This window comes from Chenopodium album, chromosome 17, assembly GCF_948465745.1.
Source record: "Chenopodium album chromosome 17, dcCheAlbu1.1, whole genome shotgun sequence".
Classification (NCBI taxonomy): Eukaryota; Viridiplantae; Streptophyta; class Magnoliopsida; order Caryophyllales; family Amaranthaceae; genus Chenopodium; species Chenopodium album.
In genome coordinates, this window is record NC_137850.1 from 45,783,422 (window position 1) to 45,804,834 (window position 21,413).

Consider the following 21,413-nt stretch of genomic DNA (forward strand, 5'->3'; position numbering starts at 1 on the left):
AACTAAAGCTAATCAAAAAAACAATAATCACAATCATGCGAAAAAATAGAAACAAAATCAAAATCAAAACAATAATCACAATCACAATCACAATAATAAAAACAATAATCACTATAATCAAAACAATAATCAAAATCAAAACAATAATCACAATAATAAAAACAATAATCACAATAATCAAAACAATAATCACAATAATCAAAACAATAATCACAATCTAATCGAAACATTACACGCGAAAAACAGAGCATAATCAAAATCGATTGATTGAGAGAAATATTACTCACATTGTTTCGAAAACGAGTCGACTAAACCAACTCCAGCAGGAAAAATAGAATCAGAATCACGATCAAAAGCAATTAAGCTAGAATCACAGTCAAGATCAATCGCAATTGAGCTAGAAATTTCCATGGAATAAGAGAGAGAAAAATTGGGGGAAAAATAAAAAATGCAGGAGAGAGAAAATGAAATCAGTAAAATAAGAGAGAAATAAAATGGAAATTAGGTTAAGAAAATCATTATATAGTTACTTGAATAGAAAGTTAACAAAAATGAAAAATGAAGAATGAAGAATGAAGAAAGAAAAAAAAAAAAAAAAAAAACGCCAATACGCAAGGTATTAAACGACGTAGTATCATGAGGGTGTAGGGAAAGCTGACTAGCCTAGAGTCTAGGCAAAAATTTGTACAAAAGGTGCTTCAATAAGCCTTTCATGAAAATCACTTATTGCTTTATCATCTAGGCCCATAACAAGCTCATGGATAAATGTTGCAGTCCAATTTAAGCCTTTGCCAAAATGCTCTCCTACTTTGCAAGTACCGTGGGCTCTATTAATGAACCCCCCAAAGTAGTCACCGGTCAATGGCGGGTTGATTTTGGGTCGAAAATTTATGGCCACTCCGAAGGGGGTCTCTTGATCGGATTCCAAGTTCCGAGCACGTGTGACGGATATCCATAGAAATGCACACAAGGTTTGGAAGGAAGAGATAGTATGGTGGCCTAGTCTGCATTCTTGGTTAGCCATGATTTTGATCTTTGAAATTGAAGTGGACGAGAAGTGGAATATTTTCTCTCTTAATGGACCAATGTCTATATTTGGAGTTATGAACTCATTGGGCTCAAGAAAAGGCAACTTGATTGGGCCGTGTCCTTCAGGAAAAAAGGGCTTGAAAATGGGCCTCTGAGAGATGGACACGATGGCATTTTCTTTAGGCCCAACATTGTTATCATCCAATTGAAGGAAAATTTGGGACAAAGTAGAAATGAAATGCCATACTGAAGTACCATCAGCTATAGAGTAGTTCATAATAAACCCAATGAAAACCCCATCTAGAAGCTCGGTTAACTGAATTGACAATTGATAATTGATTAATGAAATGCTAATATAACCTTTTGGTTGATTTCATCTGATACTTTTAAGCCAAAGATTGTCTTTCGAAGTTTCAATTATTAAGAGATGAACAATAGAGCAATATCTTATGACATTAAATTGATGATTTACAGGTGATGGATTGTTAATTGACTAAGTTACATTAATTGTGTATGATGTATAAAATTAGACAACTATATCTTCATTAAGAGAAGTCAGCAATTTAAGCAACATAGTCAAAGTTTAAGTGTTTAACAGAATTATTGCATTGGATTGATAACATTTTTAAGAAGTATATATTCCAATCCGTACCACACGTCTATTATAAGATAATAGTAATTGTAAATTTTAAAGTTGTGATCACTTCAAATCACATAAAAGTTACCCTTTTGTAATGTCAACTAGCGTATTCTTTGTAATTACTATGTAGTATGTACTTATTTTGATGGAATATAAAGTCAAACATAAAGTTTCAACCACACACTCAAACTTTAATTTTGCTTAATTAGTTCGTCCTTTAACATGTTATAATCCCTAAGGTGAGCTGAGCGAATACTAATTGACCTGTTGCGAGCATCCACCACCTGCCTTACCTCTAAGTCCTAAAGATATAGGACACTTGAAATCTAGAAAGCCAAAAGGAGCTTTTCAACGAAGAATAAGCATTAAGAGCTAGCGTAATAAGAAGGTCACAATCTAAAATCTCACCAATCTAAAGTGGAGTATTTAGTGTTATGTATGAGGAGATCCATCCATACTTTGTATTTAATGGACTCTCGTATGAAGCTAGTCAAATTAAATTAGAGCGTAGTTTAAAATTATGCATATTAATATATAAAAACTCCTAATCCCTATTTTACATAGGGGTAGCATGTAACACCCCGAAATCTCCCTCGACGGAAATACTAGTATAATACGTATAATTATACCGTAGAGATAGACTTAGCAGTGTTACCGCCGCGTGATTACGCAAGGCTACTCAAAATAATTAACTCAATAACAAAACTTGCAGCAGAAATTCAACTTTCTTTTATTAATACTTAAAACTAGTAACATTGTTATGAGTACTCAAAATAAAGACAAGACCAACATTCCTAAACTAGGTGAAGCAAATCTCGGGACTCCCATATGCTCATTCATGACTCCACCTGAAAATAGTCAACACTGCTTACCATTACGGTAAACAGGGCGAACCAAAACAAATAAGAAATACGGATTAGCAAATTATGCTAAGTACGATAAGTGCAAGATAACGTAAACTCAATTTATTTGCAAACATGCTTTAAAAATCAATTCCAATAATTAATCCAATAATTTCAAAACTCATTATTCCAAAACCGATTCCAATGATTCAATATTCAAAATAATAGGTAATAAAACCAATTCCTTTATTAAGAACCAATTCCTTTTAATCCAATTCATCACCCAAGTGTGCACACCCCCCAATCTAGTCTCCTTATATTACAAAGATATTCTTGAGGAAAGACCCGGTCATACAAAGTCCAAGGTCTTATCAATAAACCAAATCCGCATAGTGGGATTACCAACATGCTTCTAAAGCATTAATAATAATAATAATTCAATGGTTCAGTAAATTCTTTTAATATCCAGTAAATTCCAATATAACTCAAACTCCTTTTTAGAATAAAATCTCATATTAATAACTTTTCAAAATCAATAACTCTTCCTTGAAAAATCTTTTATTTAATTCAACAAACCTTTTAAATCAATTCCTTTATTTAAACATGATAAGTAATTCAAACCATTTAAAACATGATTTAAAAATCAATCATTCAAAATACTCTTATTAAAATCAATACCTTCAAACATAATTTATTTCAAAATCATAATTCAATCACCAATCAAATCATGTAAAACATGTTATTCAAACCAATCACTTTCAAAGGTATCTAGCTACCTAAACGTACCTTGATCCTTGCTAGAAAACCACACAAAAAGAACCTCAAGAACCTTGATTCCGAATATCAATCAACACTTCGCACTTTCAAAGTTCAATCACGAATACACCTTGCAAATAACATAACCATAAGGTTATCACAACATAAACTCAAATCTAATGTGTATGGACTATAAAACTCTTTTAAAATAATACTTTAATATAAAATTATAGCTTATTTGTATTTTAGAAAACTAACCATGAAGAAGATAAAAGAATAAGATTAAAGAGAATTGAATTTTCGTAGGAAAGAATAGGCAGAACTTGCAGAGGTCATAACTCCTTCAATATAACTCCGAATTGGGTGATTCTTGAGCCTAACCTCAAGGATTTTTTAAGAGGAACAATCTTCTGTGAAACACCAATACCCCAAAAATTGACCAGAAGTGCCCGAAAACTGGATTCAAAGGTATACGGAATAATATTTGTATGAAAAGAGGAGAAGAAAAGTATGAAAAGGTTTAGGGAAAAAAAGAATAAGAGAGAAGAAGAGAATTGGGTTTTTGGTGTGAAGAATATGAGAGGTATGAAGGGGTATTTATAGGCTAGCACATGCAAGAATTATAGCAAAAGAATGTGGGAAGAATCATGGTAAGTAGGATTTAAGGGATTACTTGGAGAAGTGAGTAAAAGAATGAAGGAAGGTTTTGATATTAAGGTGATTGTGTATAATTGAATATGGAATGTATGTATGTCATGAAAAATAATAAGGACATTAGAATTACTTGGGGAATAATTAAGAAGAATGAATGGCAAGAAAATATGATGATTAGATATTAAAAAGATGGAGAAATAGAATTAAGGAAAATAAGAGATTTTGGGGAGATAATTAAAAATATAATTTACCAAAATAAGTCACCCAAAAATCCATCATGGTGGCTTTAGATATTTAGGGAATTAATTTGCTAGTTTTAAGGAATTAAAAATAATTGTGTAAATAATATTTATTGTATAAAATAATTAATTAATAAAATTCCAATTATTCACTAAATAAAATAACTAAGAAAATCAGATTTTCTACGCATAGAAAATCCAAAAATCATAGTTAATAATTTAGGAATTTTCGGCTCTTTTAAATAAATAATAAAATATAATTTTGTTTAATTAAAATATCCGAAATATATATAAATAATCCGGTTTTTAAAATAAAATAAAAATGGATAATAAATCTTATCCAAAATCCAAAAATAATAATTGAGTTTTAAAATACTTTTGGCGCCAAAATTCAAATATCATTTTGACTCCAAAATTCAAATAGTAAAATAAATTACTAAAATACCCTTTTAAAGAGAATAGTAATTAGAAAATACGTTTCAAAAATGCGGAGTATTACATAGCATCATAGTGATATGTGCAAATCAAGATTAGATCTGCTAAAACTCAAATTAATAACTCAAAATTATTTGACTACAGTCTCACTAGTCATTACACCAAAGCAATTGTTTATTTTTATGATTAATACTCCATATAATATACCGTAGTATTCGTGATATTTTGTTGTAATTATCCTTACTTCATAGATGCCAACTTACTGAGACGGTTAAAGTATCAAAAGATAGATAATCAAATAAAACATGAGACCGAATCGATCCCTTCTACATCATTTTACCGAGACAAAACTCATAAACTCCTCATCGGATTCAAGAGCATTCATTGTCTGAGGTTTAAGACATATCTCTGCATCAACACTTCCTCCCCCTTCGCGCCCCGGGTTCAGGGTCACCTTCCCATCATCCTTATTAGCATACCCAGCTAAAACAGCCACTGCTTTACCAAGTCCAAATTCCGGACCATACATATCAAATTTTGCAGACCCGGCAATCAACACTCCATTAGGCTCATAATACGCAGATTTTGAGCCTGTTTGCGCCACATAAGGAGCCTTAGCATAATTATGAAGCCGTTTTTGAATTTCAGTATCGTCTATAGACTCCACACTTTGTCGAACCAACAACGCAGTCGAGCCCAAACCAAGGCCAAGTAAGTCGCCCACCTTGGATGCACATTGCATTCCTTCAATGTAATTCCCGAAACACTCTTGGGAGAACGGAGGCGTAATTCGAGTCCGCCAACTTAAAGCAAACGAACAAATAATCTTTATACTTGGTTCCAAATTTCTAACACGGGTAATAGTCGTCCATATAAACGCGGACAAGGCTTGAAATGTGGATATAACATTATGATCGTTAATATTGTCGCATTCTTCGTTAGCCTTAGCTTTCAACATTGACATTGCCTTAGACGAGAAATGGAAAATTCTTTCTCTTAATACGCCTGGATCAAACCTATATACGAACTCGTCTAGTTCGAGGTATGGTAACTTGATGATCGGACCATATCCTTCAGGAAAATAAGGCTTGTATATTGGTTTTCGAGACACTGTGATGTCCATGGAAGAATCTGCATTATTCAATAATGTCAGTAATTTGGCATAGGTTCGTCTTATTAGAGTATATATCAAATAAGTGAAATGCCTGGATAAATATAATTTAAAACTTAGTTATTGTTATTGTTTTAGGAATTACATAACATATAATATTTTTGAAAATTTTACAATAGTCTTTTGAAATATGACTACCATAATATTTTAATGATTATATAGTTTATTTATTTATTGTAATTTTAATATCAATTATATTTAAAAAAAAATAATATAAAAAAAAATCAAATTTTCCTAAGAAATTGCCCAAAACCTTCTACTATATGACATTAAGTACTAATCAATTAAAAAAAAAAATTACAATAATAAATTGTATCCTTTGTAAATCTTGAACCTTAGCTTTATCTTTTAAGGACCAAAAAAACTAATTTTCCTCAATGTTTAGATTGTTAAAAAAAATGGATATATAGATTAATAAATTCAATTTTTTTCCTTTTTAATATTTGTTTTTTCTACGCGTATATGAATAAAGCTAAGCAGCTAAATGAATGGATATGATGATGAGTTTTAAGGGTCAAGATTCACTCAATTGTAGTAGCTATTTTGATCTCTCCGTTTTTATTATTCTTTAAAACGTTTTTTTTCAATTTACAGTCCATAATGAACATATTTGACCATATAATTTAATATAATAATGAGTAAATTAAAAAATTTTAAAAATTTATATTTAGAAAATGTATCAAGCAAAAGCTAATAAGATTGCACCTAAATACTTTATTTTATTTTAATATTCATGATTGTGAATTTTTATAATCATATTTGTAAAAAGTTGAACACAAATGTCAAAATATATGGCTAAAAAGGTATGGATTGAGTTCTTTCTTTATTTATTTTATTACTTTTTTGGTTGTTGTATTTGTTGTTGTGGCTACTTACAAGACTACAAGTGTTAAGTTCCACTAATTATATGGTTTCGCGCAGAAACATTAAAAAATCTCTTGATGAAAACAAAATGCTCAAAAGTCACAACTGATGGTGATATTAGGCTGTGGCTATTGTACAAGACTACAACTCTCCATGATTTGCGTTTTGGGTTTAATCAAATCATTGGATATTAGGCTCTAATTAATATATTTTGAGCCACGCCCAAGTAATCTATGCTTCGTTTTATGTTAAAAAAAAAAAAAAAAAAAAAAAAAAAAAAAAAAAAAAAAAAAAAAAAAAACAGACGGTGATATTGGAAATTTGTACCTCCAGTTTTAGTGAGATTATTATCGTTGTGATTTTCATCCTTCAAGTGTAAAAAAATCTCGGATAAAGTCGAGATAAAATGCCACAAGGAAGTCCCATCCGCTAAACAATGATTCATGGTAAAACCGATGAAAACCCCGTCAATTAACTCGGTCACCTGGATCGACAACAAAGGCCTCGTGTGACCATCATAGTTTACGGCCTTCTCACCAAGATCAAACAAGGAAGGTACAACCGGATGTATGTCACATGAGGATAAGAGATCGGATACTGAAAAATCGACGACGGCATGGATGAGGCGAGATCCCGGATCGGCGGTGCAATCCACATAGACCCAAATGGAATGTTCATCGTGGAACTTTTGGGTAGCAAGTTGACCGGCTAAAGGGTAGAAATAGACAAGAGCGTAAGATAATGAAATTTTGAGCTTGTCCAAAAGTTGAGATTGTATGTTTTGTAGTTCAGCATGGAAAAGTAGACCCTTTTGCATATGGTCTAATGATAAGAACATAAGATCAATTGAGGCTAAGTAATGGGGTTGTTTTGAAGCTTCAACTTCATATTTGGGTTTGATAAAACATTCTGAAAGAATTTTTATTTGTTGATGATTTGTTTCCTCCATATTTGATTTTTTGCTATTGCTAAGATCAAATGAATAGAGTAGAGGTCAATTTTCTTTATAATATGGTACTTGTAAGAAAGAAATTTCCACATTATTACAGTAGTAATTAAATTATTATCACTACTTTATTTCTAGAATTGTCCTCAATTTTCTTCTGAATACTATGTTTACATATGACATATTACAAACACTTTTCTCTTCCACTATATAAAGCTGCAACGTCATTCATTGAGAAAAGAGAAAATGATTTATTATACGTGGCAATAATTAATTAGAGGTAAAATTTGGTAGAATAGCACAAATTATTATTTGGGTGCACTCAATAGCATGAATTTTGAGTGAAGTAATAAAAAGTACTAACTTTTAGGGTTGGGTGTGGTTTATGGCACAAATTAGTGAAGTAATAATGACGTACATATGCGCGTAACAAATTACATAAATTACATAATGTAATATATTGAGAGTGAGGGATAGCTGAAGTGGTTAGAACTTCTCTCCCGATTCCATAAGATCCTGGGATCTATTCTCACCCCTGCCCTTGTGGATCTCTAAACACCAAAAAAATAACATAAGGTAATATATTAATAATAACAAGGAAAAGAATTGCCTCAGCCATAGACAAATCTTAATTACAAAGGTTTTAGTAGTTGCATGAGTGGGGTGGGAGGTGGGGGGGGGGGGTTAAATTATATATATGGAATCCGGTGGAATATCCGACATCAGAAATCATTTTATGTTATTTAATGCACCCAACCTCCAAAGTTCGTGTTATTTATTGCTTTATTTAAAATTCGTGCTATTGAGCGTACCTAAGCAATATTTTGTGCTATTCTAACCAATTTTGCCTTAAACATATGCTTATATCAAAGTATTTTAATCATTAATGTTTAATTAGTATTTAACAAAATTTGATAATTTATTAAAAATTACTCTAGAGGAATCTACTGAACAGAGTAATCTCACATGACAAAATGTATTACTCGTATTCTAACACATAAATCACAAAAATGGTAAAATATGTATAAGTATGTGAAAATTGTAATATTTCAAACATTACAACTATTGATCATTTTTTTTTTCACACGCCTCTAAAATTTACCTTTTTTTAATATATATTTTACACTTTATACCGTGTAAAACTATGTCTTCTTCACAAATAATGTAATTTCCACACATGAAATCACTCAGCTCTGTTAAAAAAACTTTTAATTAATGTAGATTGGAGAATAGTAGTCCTACTAACTAGTACAGAGTAACAATGAATAATTGAATGTGAATGAGGGATAGCTCAACTAGTTAGAGTCCTCCTCTCGGTTTCAGCCTTTCAGGTGATTTTGGGATCAATTCTCATCACTCGCCTTTGTAGCTTTCTTAACACATCTCACACACACATTTAAAAAAAAAAAAAAAAAAAAAAAAAAAGACTAATTGACTTCAAATATGCAAGACAAAACTCATGAACTCCTCATCTAAAACAAGAGCAGTCATTGTCTCTGGCCTAAGACACACTTCTAAATCAACACTTCCACCTCCTTCTCGTCCTGGATTTGCAGTCACCTTCCCATCTTCTTTATTTGCATACCCGGCAAAAACGGCCACTGCTTTACCAAGCCCAAATTCAGGCCCATACATATCGAATTTTGTCGATCCGCCTACCAACAAGCTATTGGGCCGATAGTACACACTTGCCATATTGGGCTGAACCACAAAAGGTGCCTCAACAAGCCTTTCATGAAAGGCATGTATCGCTTTATCATCTAGGCCCATAATAAGTTCATGGATGATTGATGCAGCCCAACCTAAACCTTTGCCCAAAAGCTCTCCTACATTGCAAGTACCGTGGACTCTTTTGATGAACCCCCCAAAGTAGTCACCCGTCAAGGGCGGGTTGATTTTGGGTCGTAAGTTTATGGCCATTCCGAAGGTGGTCTCTTGATCGGGTTCCAAGTTTCGAGCACGCGTGAGGGATATCCATAGAAATGCACACAAGGCTTGGAAGGAAGAGATAGTATGGTTGCCTAGTCCACATTCTTTGTTAGCCATGACTTTGATCTTTGAAATTGAAGTTGAGGAGAAGTGAAGTATTTTCTCTCTTAAGGGACCTATGTCAATATTTCGAGTTACGAACTCATTGGGCTCAAGAAAAGGTAACTTGAGAATTTTGCCGTGTCCTTGAGGAAAAAAGGGCTTGAAATTGGGCCTCTGAGAGATGGACATGATGGCATTTTCTTTAGGCTCAACATTGTTATCATCCAATTGAAGGAAAATTTGGGACAAGGTAGAAATGAAATGCCATAATGAGGTACCATCAGCAATAGAGTGGTTCATAGTAAACCTAATGAAGACCCCATCAAGAAGCTCGGTTACTTGAATTGACAAAAGAGGTCTTGTATGACCACCGTGATTAACCGCTTTCTCACCAAGGTCAAAAAAAGATCGGACAATTGGATGAACATCATTACATGAGATCAGATCAGAACACATCAGATCATCTACAGAAGCATGGATGAGGCGAGCACCAGGGCCCTTGTTACAATCAGGGCCGGCTATTAGGCTGTGCAAACAGCCCAACAGCACAGGGCCTCACAATTTTTGGGGCTCCAAATGTCTGACAAACTTCATTAGTATAATAAGAAACCAACGTTACTAAAGTCATGTAATTAAGCATGGCATAATTGGTATAAGATCTCTGTATAAGATCCTTGAGGGGCAGGGATCGAATCCTGCTGCCTGTGCAAGTGTGCATACATTCACTTTATTTTTTCTTTTTCTTATTATGCTTAATTTTTTTAAGGCTTTTTTCCCCCCAAAATCTTAATAGTTACCTCTACATAGTATATTTAATGTATATATCATATTGTCTATAGTTATGTCATTTTAAAAGTGAACTACCTATTCTTGTAAATAGTAATGAATGCAAAAGTGTCTTACCGAATATTCATATGAAGTAGAGTACTTCAAATATTATTTGTGACTTAAAAAAAATAGCTAATGGTTTACAGTGATTAGCTATTGTGTTAAAAAAAAAAAAAAAAAAAAAAAATAGCTAATGAAATTTACACTACTATATTGTGTAAATAGCACATGGCCCCCTAAATGTTTAAGACGGCCCTGGTTACAATCCACGTACACCCAGATGGCATGTTCATCATGGAATTTTTGGGTGGCTAATCGACCAGCTAAAGGGTAGAAATGAACAAGGGAAATAGACAATGAGTTTTTGAGCTTGGCTAAAAGATGAGATCTGATATTTCTGGGTTTAGAAGGAAAAAGTAGACCTTTTTGCATATGGTCCAAGGATAATAAGGCAAGATCAATAGGGCCCAAATAGTGAGGTTGATTCGAGGATTCAACTTCAATTTTGGGTCTAACAAAACATTCAGAAATGAGATTAATTTGACTAATTTCTTCACAATAGTTCAACATAATGTTGGATAATTTTTTTAGATGAGAATGATGAAGGAGAAGAATAATTTTCTAATTTTGCTAGAGACGATGAGGAATCAATACCTCATAATTTTCCTCTTTATTTATTATGATGATTGGAATTAAAGCTAAAGTACTTCATTTGTTGTATTGCTTTATATTGCAGGTTAGAACTAATACTGGACAAACTTTTAAATAAATCGGATGTACAATAAATATTGAACATCCGTTATAAAGTTACCCCTAAAATGAACAAAAGTTACCCTAATATGAATAAAAGTTACCCTGACATAAATAAAAATTACGAAGTATTTATGCTTTACTGATAAAAGTTACCCAAAAAATTGTAAAAGTGACCCTAAACTTAATAAAAAGTGACCCCCGATGTACAGTAAATTACTGTACACCGGATGTATACAAAAGTTATTCCTAATACTGTAACTACTGGGCTTAAGGGTATTATTATACTCATAAGTGTAGCAAAAGTCTTGGACTACACGTCTACACCAAAGCAATTTGTCGATATTTCGTGGTTAATAATATAAATCACGTGTTCTATCAAAAAAAAAATATATAAAAATCACATGAAGGAACAATGTCTCTTTCAACAATCATCATTATTGTACAACGTAATTTGAAAATTTTCCCCCTACATCATCACTTCAAAATAAGTATTGTAGTTGGTTAAAATAATTAGAGATGAGAACCCCCCATAAGCCATAACCTAAAATAATAATATCTTATTATCATTAATTATAAATTATACTGTAACAATTTTTTTTTTTTTTTTTTTTTTTTTTTTTGTGACGAGTATATTGTAATTGTCTATGTGTTTTTTAATTGATACGTATATTTCTCCAATGGAAATTACATAATTAGTCAATTTAAATATATAATCTATTAGAAAAATATACGGAGTAGCTAGGAAAAATTAATAAAGAGTGGAAACCCTAATTATATAGGGCTTGTTTGGTAAATGGCTTTTCATTGGCTTTTTGATTGGCTTTTGGCTTTTTCATTTGGTCAAACATCTAAAAATTGTGTTTGGTAAATGGCTTTTTTAGCCAGGTGAAAAGCTAGCTTTTAAGCCAAAATGAAAAAGCTACTTGGAGTAGCTTTTGGCTTTTGGCTTTTGGCTATCTAAGTTATAAATAACATCCAACAGCCAATTTTACCAACACATGTTTTTAAACTAATAAAAAGTCAAACAGCCAATAAAAAAACCAATACAAACAGCCAGTCAAACCAGCCAATCAAACCAGCCGACAGTCTACAGCCAGCAGCCAATTGCCAAATAAGGCCATAATATGTATAAACCTAAGGATTTGTAAACACCTTAAAATATTTATAATCATGTAAGGATTTGACTTATCATGTAAAGTTTATAGGCATGAAAATGACTCGACTTGGCATGAGAGCATGTTGGTGGGCCATATGCCATTCATGAACTTTATTTTCCAAAATTTAGCACAAACCTGACACAACTATGACGTGCTAGCCCGCATTTCTGTCGCCGGCTTATATTACGCGCCAAAAGTGTTAAGAGGAAGACTAAAACAACATAAAATATTAAATAGAGACCTACTTGAAGTCCATTGGATATCCCACATTTGTCCACAAATAAACACAACATCTAGTATATAGACCTATTCTTCACCCTAACATGTTTCTTTTCCCTTCTTAATTTCCACCTTAAATAATTAGTTGATTAATAGGAGTCGTCCACACTGTACAAATAATCATATGGAAAATCATATCAAACAATTCATTATACACCGCTATCATTGCCCTTTATTATAGTCTTTTTATGATTACCGCATCTCAAAATCGAGAGTCCAATGTAAATTAAAAATCATCATAATCATCACAAATCCAATCTTATTAAAAAAGATAAGAAAAAAAATTATTTAGTGGTTCGTTGACATTATACAACACAACTAAGCATGGGAGACGCACGACATAATATAACATAACCAAACATAGTAGCCGTGAATCCCCGTTTATATAAGATTGACACAAGTTTGATATGACACGCCTTTTGCTGTAAAAGCTCACCAACTTAAGCACGAGATACGCTAATGCCATACACGAGCAGTCGGCACGGCCCATGTCCATCTTTAGTTGCCCGGGCGGCTGGGCCTAAACATATGACTCTATCACTCTATGAGCTACTCCGCGAAACTTTCTTATACTTCTTTGAGTCCTTCCCCCTTTCCCACCCTATCGTAATCTCTACTTCTCTAGTAGTCTAGTACTTCCTCCGTCCCTAAATTACATTCCCGTTTGGAAATTTACACGGGAATTAAGGAGGAAAGAATAAGACAAATAACAATAATTAGATAATGTAATGGGAAGTACAAAACATTAAATAATGTTTTTGATTAAAACAAAGATAAATTAGTTATTGCTCATGACATGTCATCAATCCTTTGCAAAAAAAAAGGACCAATCACATGCTCCTAATTGAAAATTTTTAACCAATCATATTCATTGTAATTTGGCACAAGGATTATGAGTGAGATTAGAAAAGGATGAGTGAGAAAACATTAAATATAAAACAGAAAAAGAGAGTTGTTTTACTAAAAAAAACTTACCAAAAATAGAAAGGAGGAATGTAATTTTGGAATTACAAAAATAGAAAGGAGGAATGTAATTTAGGGACGGAGGGAATAACTAGGAACTCTAGTTCATTCTTTTTCCCCACCATAGCCGAAACCCTAGAAATGTCAATTTCCAAACACAGCATTCCGTCGAGTTTTTTGACCGGCAAATCATTAGCCACCATTTACACCACCGCAAACGAACCTCCGGTCTAGTCAGTTTCAACTTTTGCTTGCACTTGACCAGATTCTCCGGTTCAAGGCGGTCCAAGTGTCCAACCGGTTATCTCCTCGGAAGCCACTGGTCCTCTGTCGTTAGATTGAGACTCAAAGTCAACAGTGATAGTCTATATCTCAAATTCACGCCATTTCTGAATCATTCGTATCTTTGATGAGCTAAAAAGGTTAGTTATTTTGAATTTTGCTCTATTTCATATAATTTGATTTTAGAAATTGTGGATTATATAGATGTAGTTGAATTGTGTTGTTTGAAGAATTGTATGAAGAATCATAAATTTGCGGTACTCTTTGACCTAGTCTGTGAAGCATTTCATCGAACAGTTTGTGTGCGTTGCTGAAACTTAACAATTCTGAACAGCGAGGATTGATCGGGACTTGATCACTTGGTACAAGCTATAGGCAATTTTTCAAAAATTAGTATAGGATCAATCTTTTTGGGTAAGGTGCAAGTGAGGACTAAGGAGTTATTGTAGCATTCTGGATAGTCGATACTCGATATAATGCTTCACTTGTTGCATTACCCTGGGACATGATTCTAGTTGGTGGTCAGAGTGACTCGAGTCGCTAATTAGTACAAAGGACCAGAAGTTGAAGAGTGCAAAATGTCTTTTGACCTGTGAAGGAGTGAGTGGGGGAAAGCAGGTTCTAACTGTCTTGTTGTTTGGTAGCATAGTCGTAGAGAGTGATCACTGATCAGGCAGATTGATCTTCATTGTGCGAGGATTAGCAACATCATTTTTTTTTTTTTATTGATGGTGCTCTTTCAATGGCTACATTGGCTACTCTAGCTGATAATATAGCTAATGTCTGTCCCCTGAGTGTATGATGTGCTCACCTAAGCGTTTTGGTCTCAGCTAAAACACATCGAGGCCAATAGTCAGCGCACTAAGTGTGCTTAAGTGTAAGTAGAAGAACTTAGTACAGGGCCCTTGAAGAATTGTTTTCCCAGCCACTGAATCTGGGAAGGTATGGTATGTTAGTATGTTACCAAAAGTCATAGAAACACTAGGACTGACAAGCTTGAATTGTGAGGTGGCCATTAGCTTTAAGTCTTTTGAGTTTTTATCTGTTGATATGATAGAATCTACATGGAACCCTGTTTCTAAGGAAGGGCATTTCATTGGAAGGAGGTTGATTTTAAAGCTGGTATTCTGGTAGTGATTTTTTTTTTTTTTTTTTTTTTTTTTTTTTTTTTTTTTTTAGAAAGATAACGATGTTGGCTGGTGTGGTAATTATGGCCGATTCAACTCCATGATTGGTGAATAGGTTAGCCATGTCCTTAACTTCCTAGCTGGGATCATATAAGTATATAACTTGGAGCCATGGAGGGAAGGAAAACTATATGAAATAAATTAAACCTTGTTCTGAAGCCATTTTTTGGGATATTTAAACTCTGGCATGTTATGATCTTAAAGTTTGCTTGCTTAATGAGAAAGTAAAATGCTTTGTTTGCTAAATTTGGCCTTTTGAAATCAAAGAGCTTGATCCATAATTTACTGTAGTTCAATTTGGAATATCTAAACTTTTTTTTTTTTTTGACGGGGAATATCTAATTATTATTTACTAGTATTTCACATTTAAACGCCGATGACAAATATAGATCAAAATATTGTTGTGACAGAAAGACTTGCTGAGGCTATACATTAAGGCATCAACCAGACAAAGTTTTGAATAAAAAGCTCAATGTGAAGGGAATCTTAAAAGGCTTTTAAAGCCACTAATCCAACAAAGACAAGATAATTGTACTATAACATCTTTCATCTTACGATAAAGAAATATTTTTATAATCTAGCACGATTCATGAAAACACTAATATGATTCATGAAGTAATATTATAAATACTAACATGAATCATGAAGATTCTTGACGAAACACTCTCAACTAACTCATAATATATTGGTAAAATAATGTAATTTTTTTTTTTAATAATATCTTTGTATTTTTTAGGTTCATTCACTTTTAACTTTTAGAAATCCCTTTATTTATTTTTTACAACATTTTTCATTTCAAATGCATTATTTAATGCATAAATATATCTTATTTTCAATAAATTTAGATGAAAGCTTTGATTGATTGATTGTTTATGGACTACCAACTTTTCACTTCTTTTTTCATATAATAGAGATAATAAAACATCGTCTATCACTCCATCCTATAAATAAAATATTATTAAACTTGCAAACCAAAGAGACAAACAAAGAGTAAGTATTAATTGAGCTCCAAACCACAAATAATACGGAGTAAAATTTAGTAAATAATGGCGAAAGAGGCAGAAGTGAACTTAATCTCGGAATGCTTCATCCAGCCAAATCGGGAGGTTGTTAGTGAAGCCTTCAAGGAACCTTACTACTTAAGCCCTATGGACCTTGACATGTTATGCTCTGATCACATGCAAAAAGGTTTCATATATACCAAAGCTAGTTACAATTACAATTACAATGTAGGTTTTCAAACTGAGGTTTACCTGCAGAAACTTAAACACTCCCTTTTTCTCTCTCCTCCACTTCTACCCACTAGCTGGCCGTTTCGCCACCCGAACTTTCCCAGATGAACATGCTTGTTGCATCTTCCTTGATTGTGTCAACAGCCCTGGTGCTAGATTCATTCATGCTTCCCTAGATTCTACTGTATCTGATATTCTCTCCTGCAGTGACGCTGACGTCCACCCCATTTTCAGATTTTTTTTGATCTCGGTGGTAAGGAAGTTAATTATGATGGCCACACTAATGCTCTATTATCACTTCAGGTAATTTATTACTACTGCTACTGTTACGACTACATACAGTATACTCTAGGTCTTCAGTTAATTATTAAATATTTTATTTATAACTTTTACTATATCGAATTAAAGATATTGATAAAAAGTTATGCCTCATCAAATGTAACAAAAAAAAGAGGGGGTAATTACGTGAATTAAACAAAAAAAAAAAAAAAAATTATTTCCTCCCCCAAACTTCCCTCCTATTTGAACTACCCCTTTCATTTTCCCCCTCTCTTTTTTTCTCTACCCAAAATTTCGGGGGAAAATATATATTTTTTTTAAAAAAAAAACTCACGTGACTAAGACGTGAAAGTCAACGCCATAGCTCCGGCGTTGACCTTCCAGAAAACTTACCCAAGTATCCATAGAGCAACTATAATGATTATAGCTAAGGAGTTGCTTGAGAAATTTTCAAAAGTTTTTAGTTATTAGCTTGACCATTAGAGCTAAAAAATACAATTAGTTAGCTAATTTGCTTGAGAAAAAACTTTTTAAAATTTTAGAGATTAATATACTAATATAATTAAACTTTTAAAGATAATTGAAAAAGTTAAGCTCTTTTAAATAGCAAGCCATTAGCTAACCATTGGTCCATTGGGGCACAAAATAGCTACACAAAAAATTAGTTTAAAATCTTATGTGGCATGACAAGCTTATTTGATAATTAGTTTAAAAAGGTCATTTTTCACAATTTTTCACTTAAAAAGTCCTTTTTTCACAACTTTTCACTTAAAGGATCCTTTTACAAAAAGTCGACCACTTAAAAGGTCTTTTTTCACAAATTTCTCGCTGTTATAATAACTACATTCTTCATATAATTCCAAGGCAATTATTGTACATGGAGATATATATTTACATTAATTATTGAGATATTGTTTGGGAAATGGGATTATGGGAAGCATATGCTTTCTTATATACCTTATACTTTGTCTCCACTACAACCTTTTCTTTTTATGAAAATTATGATCCCTGTGTTCTAGTTTTGTGTTAAAATGAAGTACTTTACAAAGGGTTTTCCAATTCGAAATTAGGTAAAAGTATAGATATTGTTAAAAAGGATTTTCCAATCATGAAGTACTTGAAAGGTTTATGAGTAAAATCATGAATTAGTACTTTTCGAATTTTTATGCTCTTTATTTTCTCGTCTTTTGTAAATCCTATATATAGTGCTAGTTTATATACAGAGTATCTGAGTAACGTTACTATAACATGTGAACAATGTGTAGGTTATAGAGCTTGTAGATGGGATATTCATCGGATTTTCCTTCAGCCATTCAGTAGGGGATGGCACGTCCCTTGCACACTATATCACCAGCTTGTCAGAGATTTTCAAGAAACTGCAAAATAGGGAAGAACTAACCTATGCTACAATCTCTAGGAAACCAATTTTCAAGCCCTTCTTTCCTGATGGATATGGCCCATTTCTTAAGCTTCCATTTGTTGAACCATCTGAGTTTTTGTCCCGGAAAACTCCTGCCCCCATTAGAGTGAAAATATTTCACTTTTCACAAGTGTCAATTTCAAGGTAAGCCAGAGCAAACAACAACATATGTGATGGAGGAACCCATAAATACGAAATTTCCTCTTTTCAAGCATTGTCGGGGCTTATATGGAGGGCTATTACCCGAGCTCGAAAACTAGACCCTGTAATGGAGACCAACGGCTCTCTCGCCATGAACTTGAGGCCTCGTTTGATTTCTCCACTTCCACAAGAATACTTTGGGAATTATTTCTCGAGGATTAAGGCCAGTTGCAAAGTTGGGGAGCTCTTAAACACTGACTTAGGCTGGGGTTCGTTGTTGCTTCATGAAAGTCTAAAAAACGTGGATGACAAAGCAATTATCGACTCGTTTAGGAGGTATTGTGAGGCTCCAATTATAGGCCAACTTGCTAATGGTTCCGCGTTCTTTGGGGTTAACTTTGTTAAGATTGTTGGGTCGCATAGGTCCGATATGTTTGGGACTGAATTTGGGATGGGAAGACCTGTGGCTATTTGTGCCGGGAATGGAAACAAAGTTGATGGAAGAGTGATTGCTAGTCAAGGAAGTGAAGGTGCAGGGAGCGTTGATCTAGAGGTTTGCCTTGCGCCTCCAACTATGAACGCTCTTGAAACGGATGAAGAGTTTATGAGTTTTGTTACACTTGGTTGATTCCTTCTAAGATCTAAAGTGTTGTATGTTAGTATGCGAGCCCAATAAGTCTAATATGCATCCAATGCATTGTTGTTGTGTCGCAACGTGATTAGAGTCTGGATTATGTTGCGCCCGCTCTGGCTGGAGAGTGTGATTATGATTTAGGTGTCTGGCTTGTAGTTGTGTGTTTGCTACTGGCCTATAGTTGTGGTTTTGATTTTTGAAATTTTTTTCTGCTCTATATTTTCTTGCTTTAATTTGACAGTATACGAGCACCGTTACTGTAACATGTGAACATTTTGTAGGTTACAGAGCTTGTCGATGGAATATAAAGCATGTAAAATAATCAGTCAAGGTTAGCGGAATCTGACTAGAAAAGTTAAGCTATTCTTGGACTGATGGGATCAATAATTATTAAAGTATTGTTTTTGTTATCAACGTAATTGTTAGAATTTGTTTTTGTTTTTTTCCTGATACGTACAAAATGCATTTTAATTTAGGCATGAATATGGTCCAAGATCTTCCTATACAAATAAGAAATTCTTATCTCACTTCCAACACACGAAGTAGTATGAACTATGAAGTTTGATACAGATGGTAGCTACAACCTGGAAATCTGGAATATTGTTTGCACATTTTATTTGTTAATCATGCTTATCACGGTATGAAAACCTTCTTCTCTTCATTTGAAATCTTAAGTTAAGGTGTTGCATAAGCCATCGTGTTCCGTGGCCAACACATTAAAAAATGCTGTGGTATGGAGGCTCTAGAAATGGGATTGGACTACTTGCTGTTCATGATCACCCCATAAAACAATTTCGATGTTAGATGTATCCCTTCTTTTCTCCATTTGAGAAAGAATGTTCTTTGAACACTCTTTATCTAACTAAACCAACTCATGTTACGTACATAAGTGTCTGAATCATTCAAAAGGTTCTTGTGTGGTTCGTAGTGAAGCAAGCTGTAAGTGATGCACTGATAAAAGTAACTTCCATAGTTCCATGGAACGTTAAACATGGAATTTCAATCTTAACAGCAACGGAGTTAGCCCAAATTTGGGATCATATGGCCAGGAGCCATATAACTATATATGGGAGGAAAACTAAGTGAAGTCGATCTTGCTCTGAACTCATCTTAGTTTTCCCATTCTTGAGTGGTTACCTTGACTTTAGATCTTGAAAGAAGACAATGGATTAGAGAGAAGGTTGAAGGGAGCTGGTTAACTGCCAAAGTGCCATTGTTAATGATTTTATTTTGCACAAAGTTTATTAATATGATAGTTAATTTGACACAAAACTCATGAATTCCTCATCTAATACAAGAGCACTCATAGTCTCTGGCCTAAGACACACTTCTAAATCAACACTTCCACCTCCTTCTCGTCCTGGAATTGCAGTCACCTTCCCATCTTCTTTATTAGCATATCCGGTTAAAATGGCCACTGCTTTACCAAGTCCAAATTCAGGCCCATACATATCGAATTTCGTCGATCCACCTATCAACAAGCTATTCGGCTGATAGTACACACGAGTCATATTGGGCTGAACCACAAAAGGTGCCTCGATAAGCCTTTTATGAAAGGCACGTATCGCTTTATCATCTTGGCCCTTAACAAGCTCATGGATTAATGTTGCAACCCAACCTAAACCTTTGCCCAAAAGCTCCCCTACATTGTAAGTACCGTGGGCTCTTTTGATGAACCCCCCAAAGTAGTCACTGGTTAATGGCGGGTTGATTTTAGGTTGGAAGTTTACAGTCACTTGGAAGGTGGTTTCTTGATCGGGTTCCAAGTTCCGAGCATGTGTGACGGATATCCATAGAAATGCACACAAGGCTTGGAAGGAAGAGATAGTATGGTGGCTCAGTCCACATTCTTGGTTTGCCATGATTTTGATCTTTGAAATTGAAGTGGACGAGAAGAGGAATATTTTCTCTCTTAACGGACCAATGTCAATATTTGGAGTTTTGGGCTCAATAGAAGGCAATTTAAGGATTGGGCCATATCCGTCAGGAAAAAAGGGCTTGAAAATGGCCTTATGAGAGATAGACACGATTGCATTTTCTTTAGGCCCATCATAACTATCATCCAATTGAAGGAAAATTTGGGACAAAGTAGAAATGAAATGTCATAATGAAGTACCATCAGCTATAGAGTAGTTCATAATAAACCCAATGAAAACCCCATCTAGAAGCTCGGTTACTTGAATTGACAAAAGAGGTCTTGTATGACCGTCGTAATTAACCGCTTTCTCACCAAGGTCAAAAAAAGATCGGACAATTGGATGAACATCATTAAATGAGATCTGATCAGAACACATCAAAAAATCTATAGAAGCATGGATGAGGCATGCACCAGGACCCTTGTTACAATCAACGTACACCCAGATGGCATGTTTATCATGGAATTTTTGGGTTGCTAATTGGCCAGCTAAAGGGTAGAAATGAACAAGGGAAATAGACAATGAGTTTTTGAGCTTGTCTAAAAGATGAGATTTAATATTTTTGGGTTTAGAAGGAAAAAGGAGACCTATTTGCATTTGCTCCAAGGATAATACGGCAAGATCAATAGGGCCCAAATAGTGAGGTTGATTAGAGGATTGAACTTCAATTTTGTGTCTAACAAAACTTTCAGAAATGAGTTTGATTTGACTAATTTCTTCACAAGAGCTCAACAT

At 33.8% G+C, this 21,413-nt stretch overlaps 3 protein-coding genes and 1 pseudogene across 3 annotated transcripts; all 4 read right to left on the reverse strand.

Moving 5' to 3' along the window:
- Nucleotides 1-670: 670 nt before the first annotated feature.
- LOC145589137 (putative acetyltransferase At3g50280) lies at nucleotides 671-1,306 on the reverse strand. Its single transcript, XM_081645696.1, has one exon. The coding sequence runs from the start codon at nucleotides 1,304-1,306 to the stop codon at nucleotides 671-673; it is 636 nt and encodes a 211-aa protein (XP_081501822.1).
- A 3,607-nt stretch (nucleotides 1,307-4,913) lies between these two features.
- LOC145588199 (putative acetyltransferase At3g50280) lies at nucleotides 4,914-7,579 on the reverse strand. Its single transcript, XM_081644845.1, has 2 exons — nucleotides 6,958-7,579; nucleotides 4,914-5,726 (listed from the first exon to the last, which is right to left on the reverse strand). The coding sequence occupies exons 1-2, from the start codon at nucleotides 7,577-7,579 to the stop codon at nucleotides 4,927-4,929; spliced, it is 1,422 nt and encodes a 473-aa protein (XP_081500971.1). The 3' UTR covers nucleotides 4,914-4,926.
- Nucleotides 7,580-8,830: 1,251 nt separating this feature from the next.
- On the reverse strand, nucleotides 8,831-11,005 carry LOC145588200 (putative acetyltransferase At3g50280). Its single transcript, XM_081644846.1, has 2 exons — nucleotides 10,699-11,005; nucleotides 8,831-10,125 (listed from the first exon to the last, which is right to left on the reverse strand). Exons 1-2 carry the CDS (start codon nucleotides 11,003-11,005, stop codon nucleotides 9,014-9,016), a joined length of 1,419 nt encoding a protein of 472 aa, XP_081500972.1. The 3' UTR covers nucleotides 8,831-9,013.
- Nucleotides 11,006-20,018: 9,013 nt separating this feature from the next.
- On the reverse strand, nucleotides 20,019-21,413 carry LOC145589138 (putative acetyltransferase At3g50280; annotated as a pseudogene).

Coding starts and splice junctions, on each gene's coding strand:
- LOC145588200 (XM_081644846.1), bottom strand. CDS start 11,005: ATGTTGAACTATTGTGAAGAAATTAGTCAAATTAATCTCATTTCTGAA. Junction 10,126..10,698: donor CATCTGGGTGTACGTGGATT/GTAACCAGGGCC, acceptor ACAGCCTAATAG/CCGGCCCTGATTGTAACAAG.
- LOC145589137 (XM_081645696.1), bottom strand. CDS start 1,306: ATGAACTACTCTATAGCTGATGGTACTTCAGTATGGCATTTCATTTCT.
- LOC145588199 (XM_081644845.1), bottom strand. CDS start 7,579: ATGGAGGAAACAAATCATCAACAAATAAAAATTCTTTCAGAATGTTTT. Junction 5,727..6,957: donor TAATCTCACTAAAACTGGAG/GTACAAATTTCC, acceptor TGAATAATGCAG/ATTCTTCCATGGACATCACA.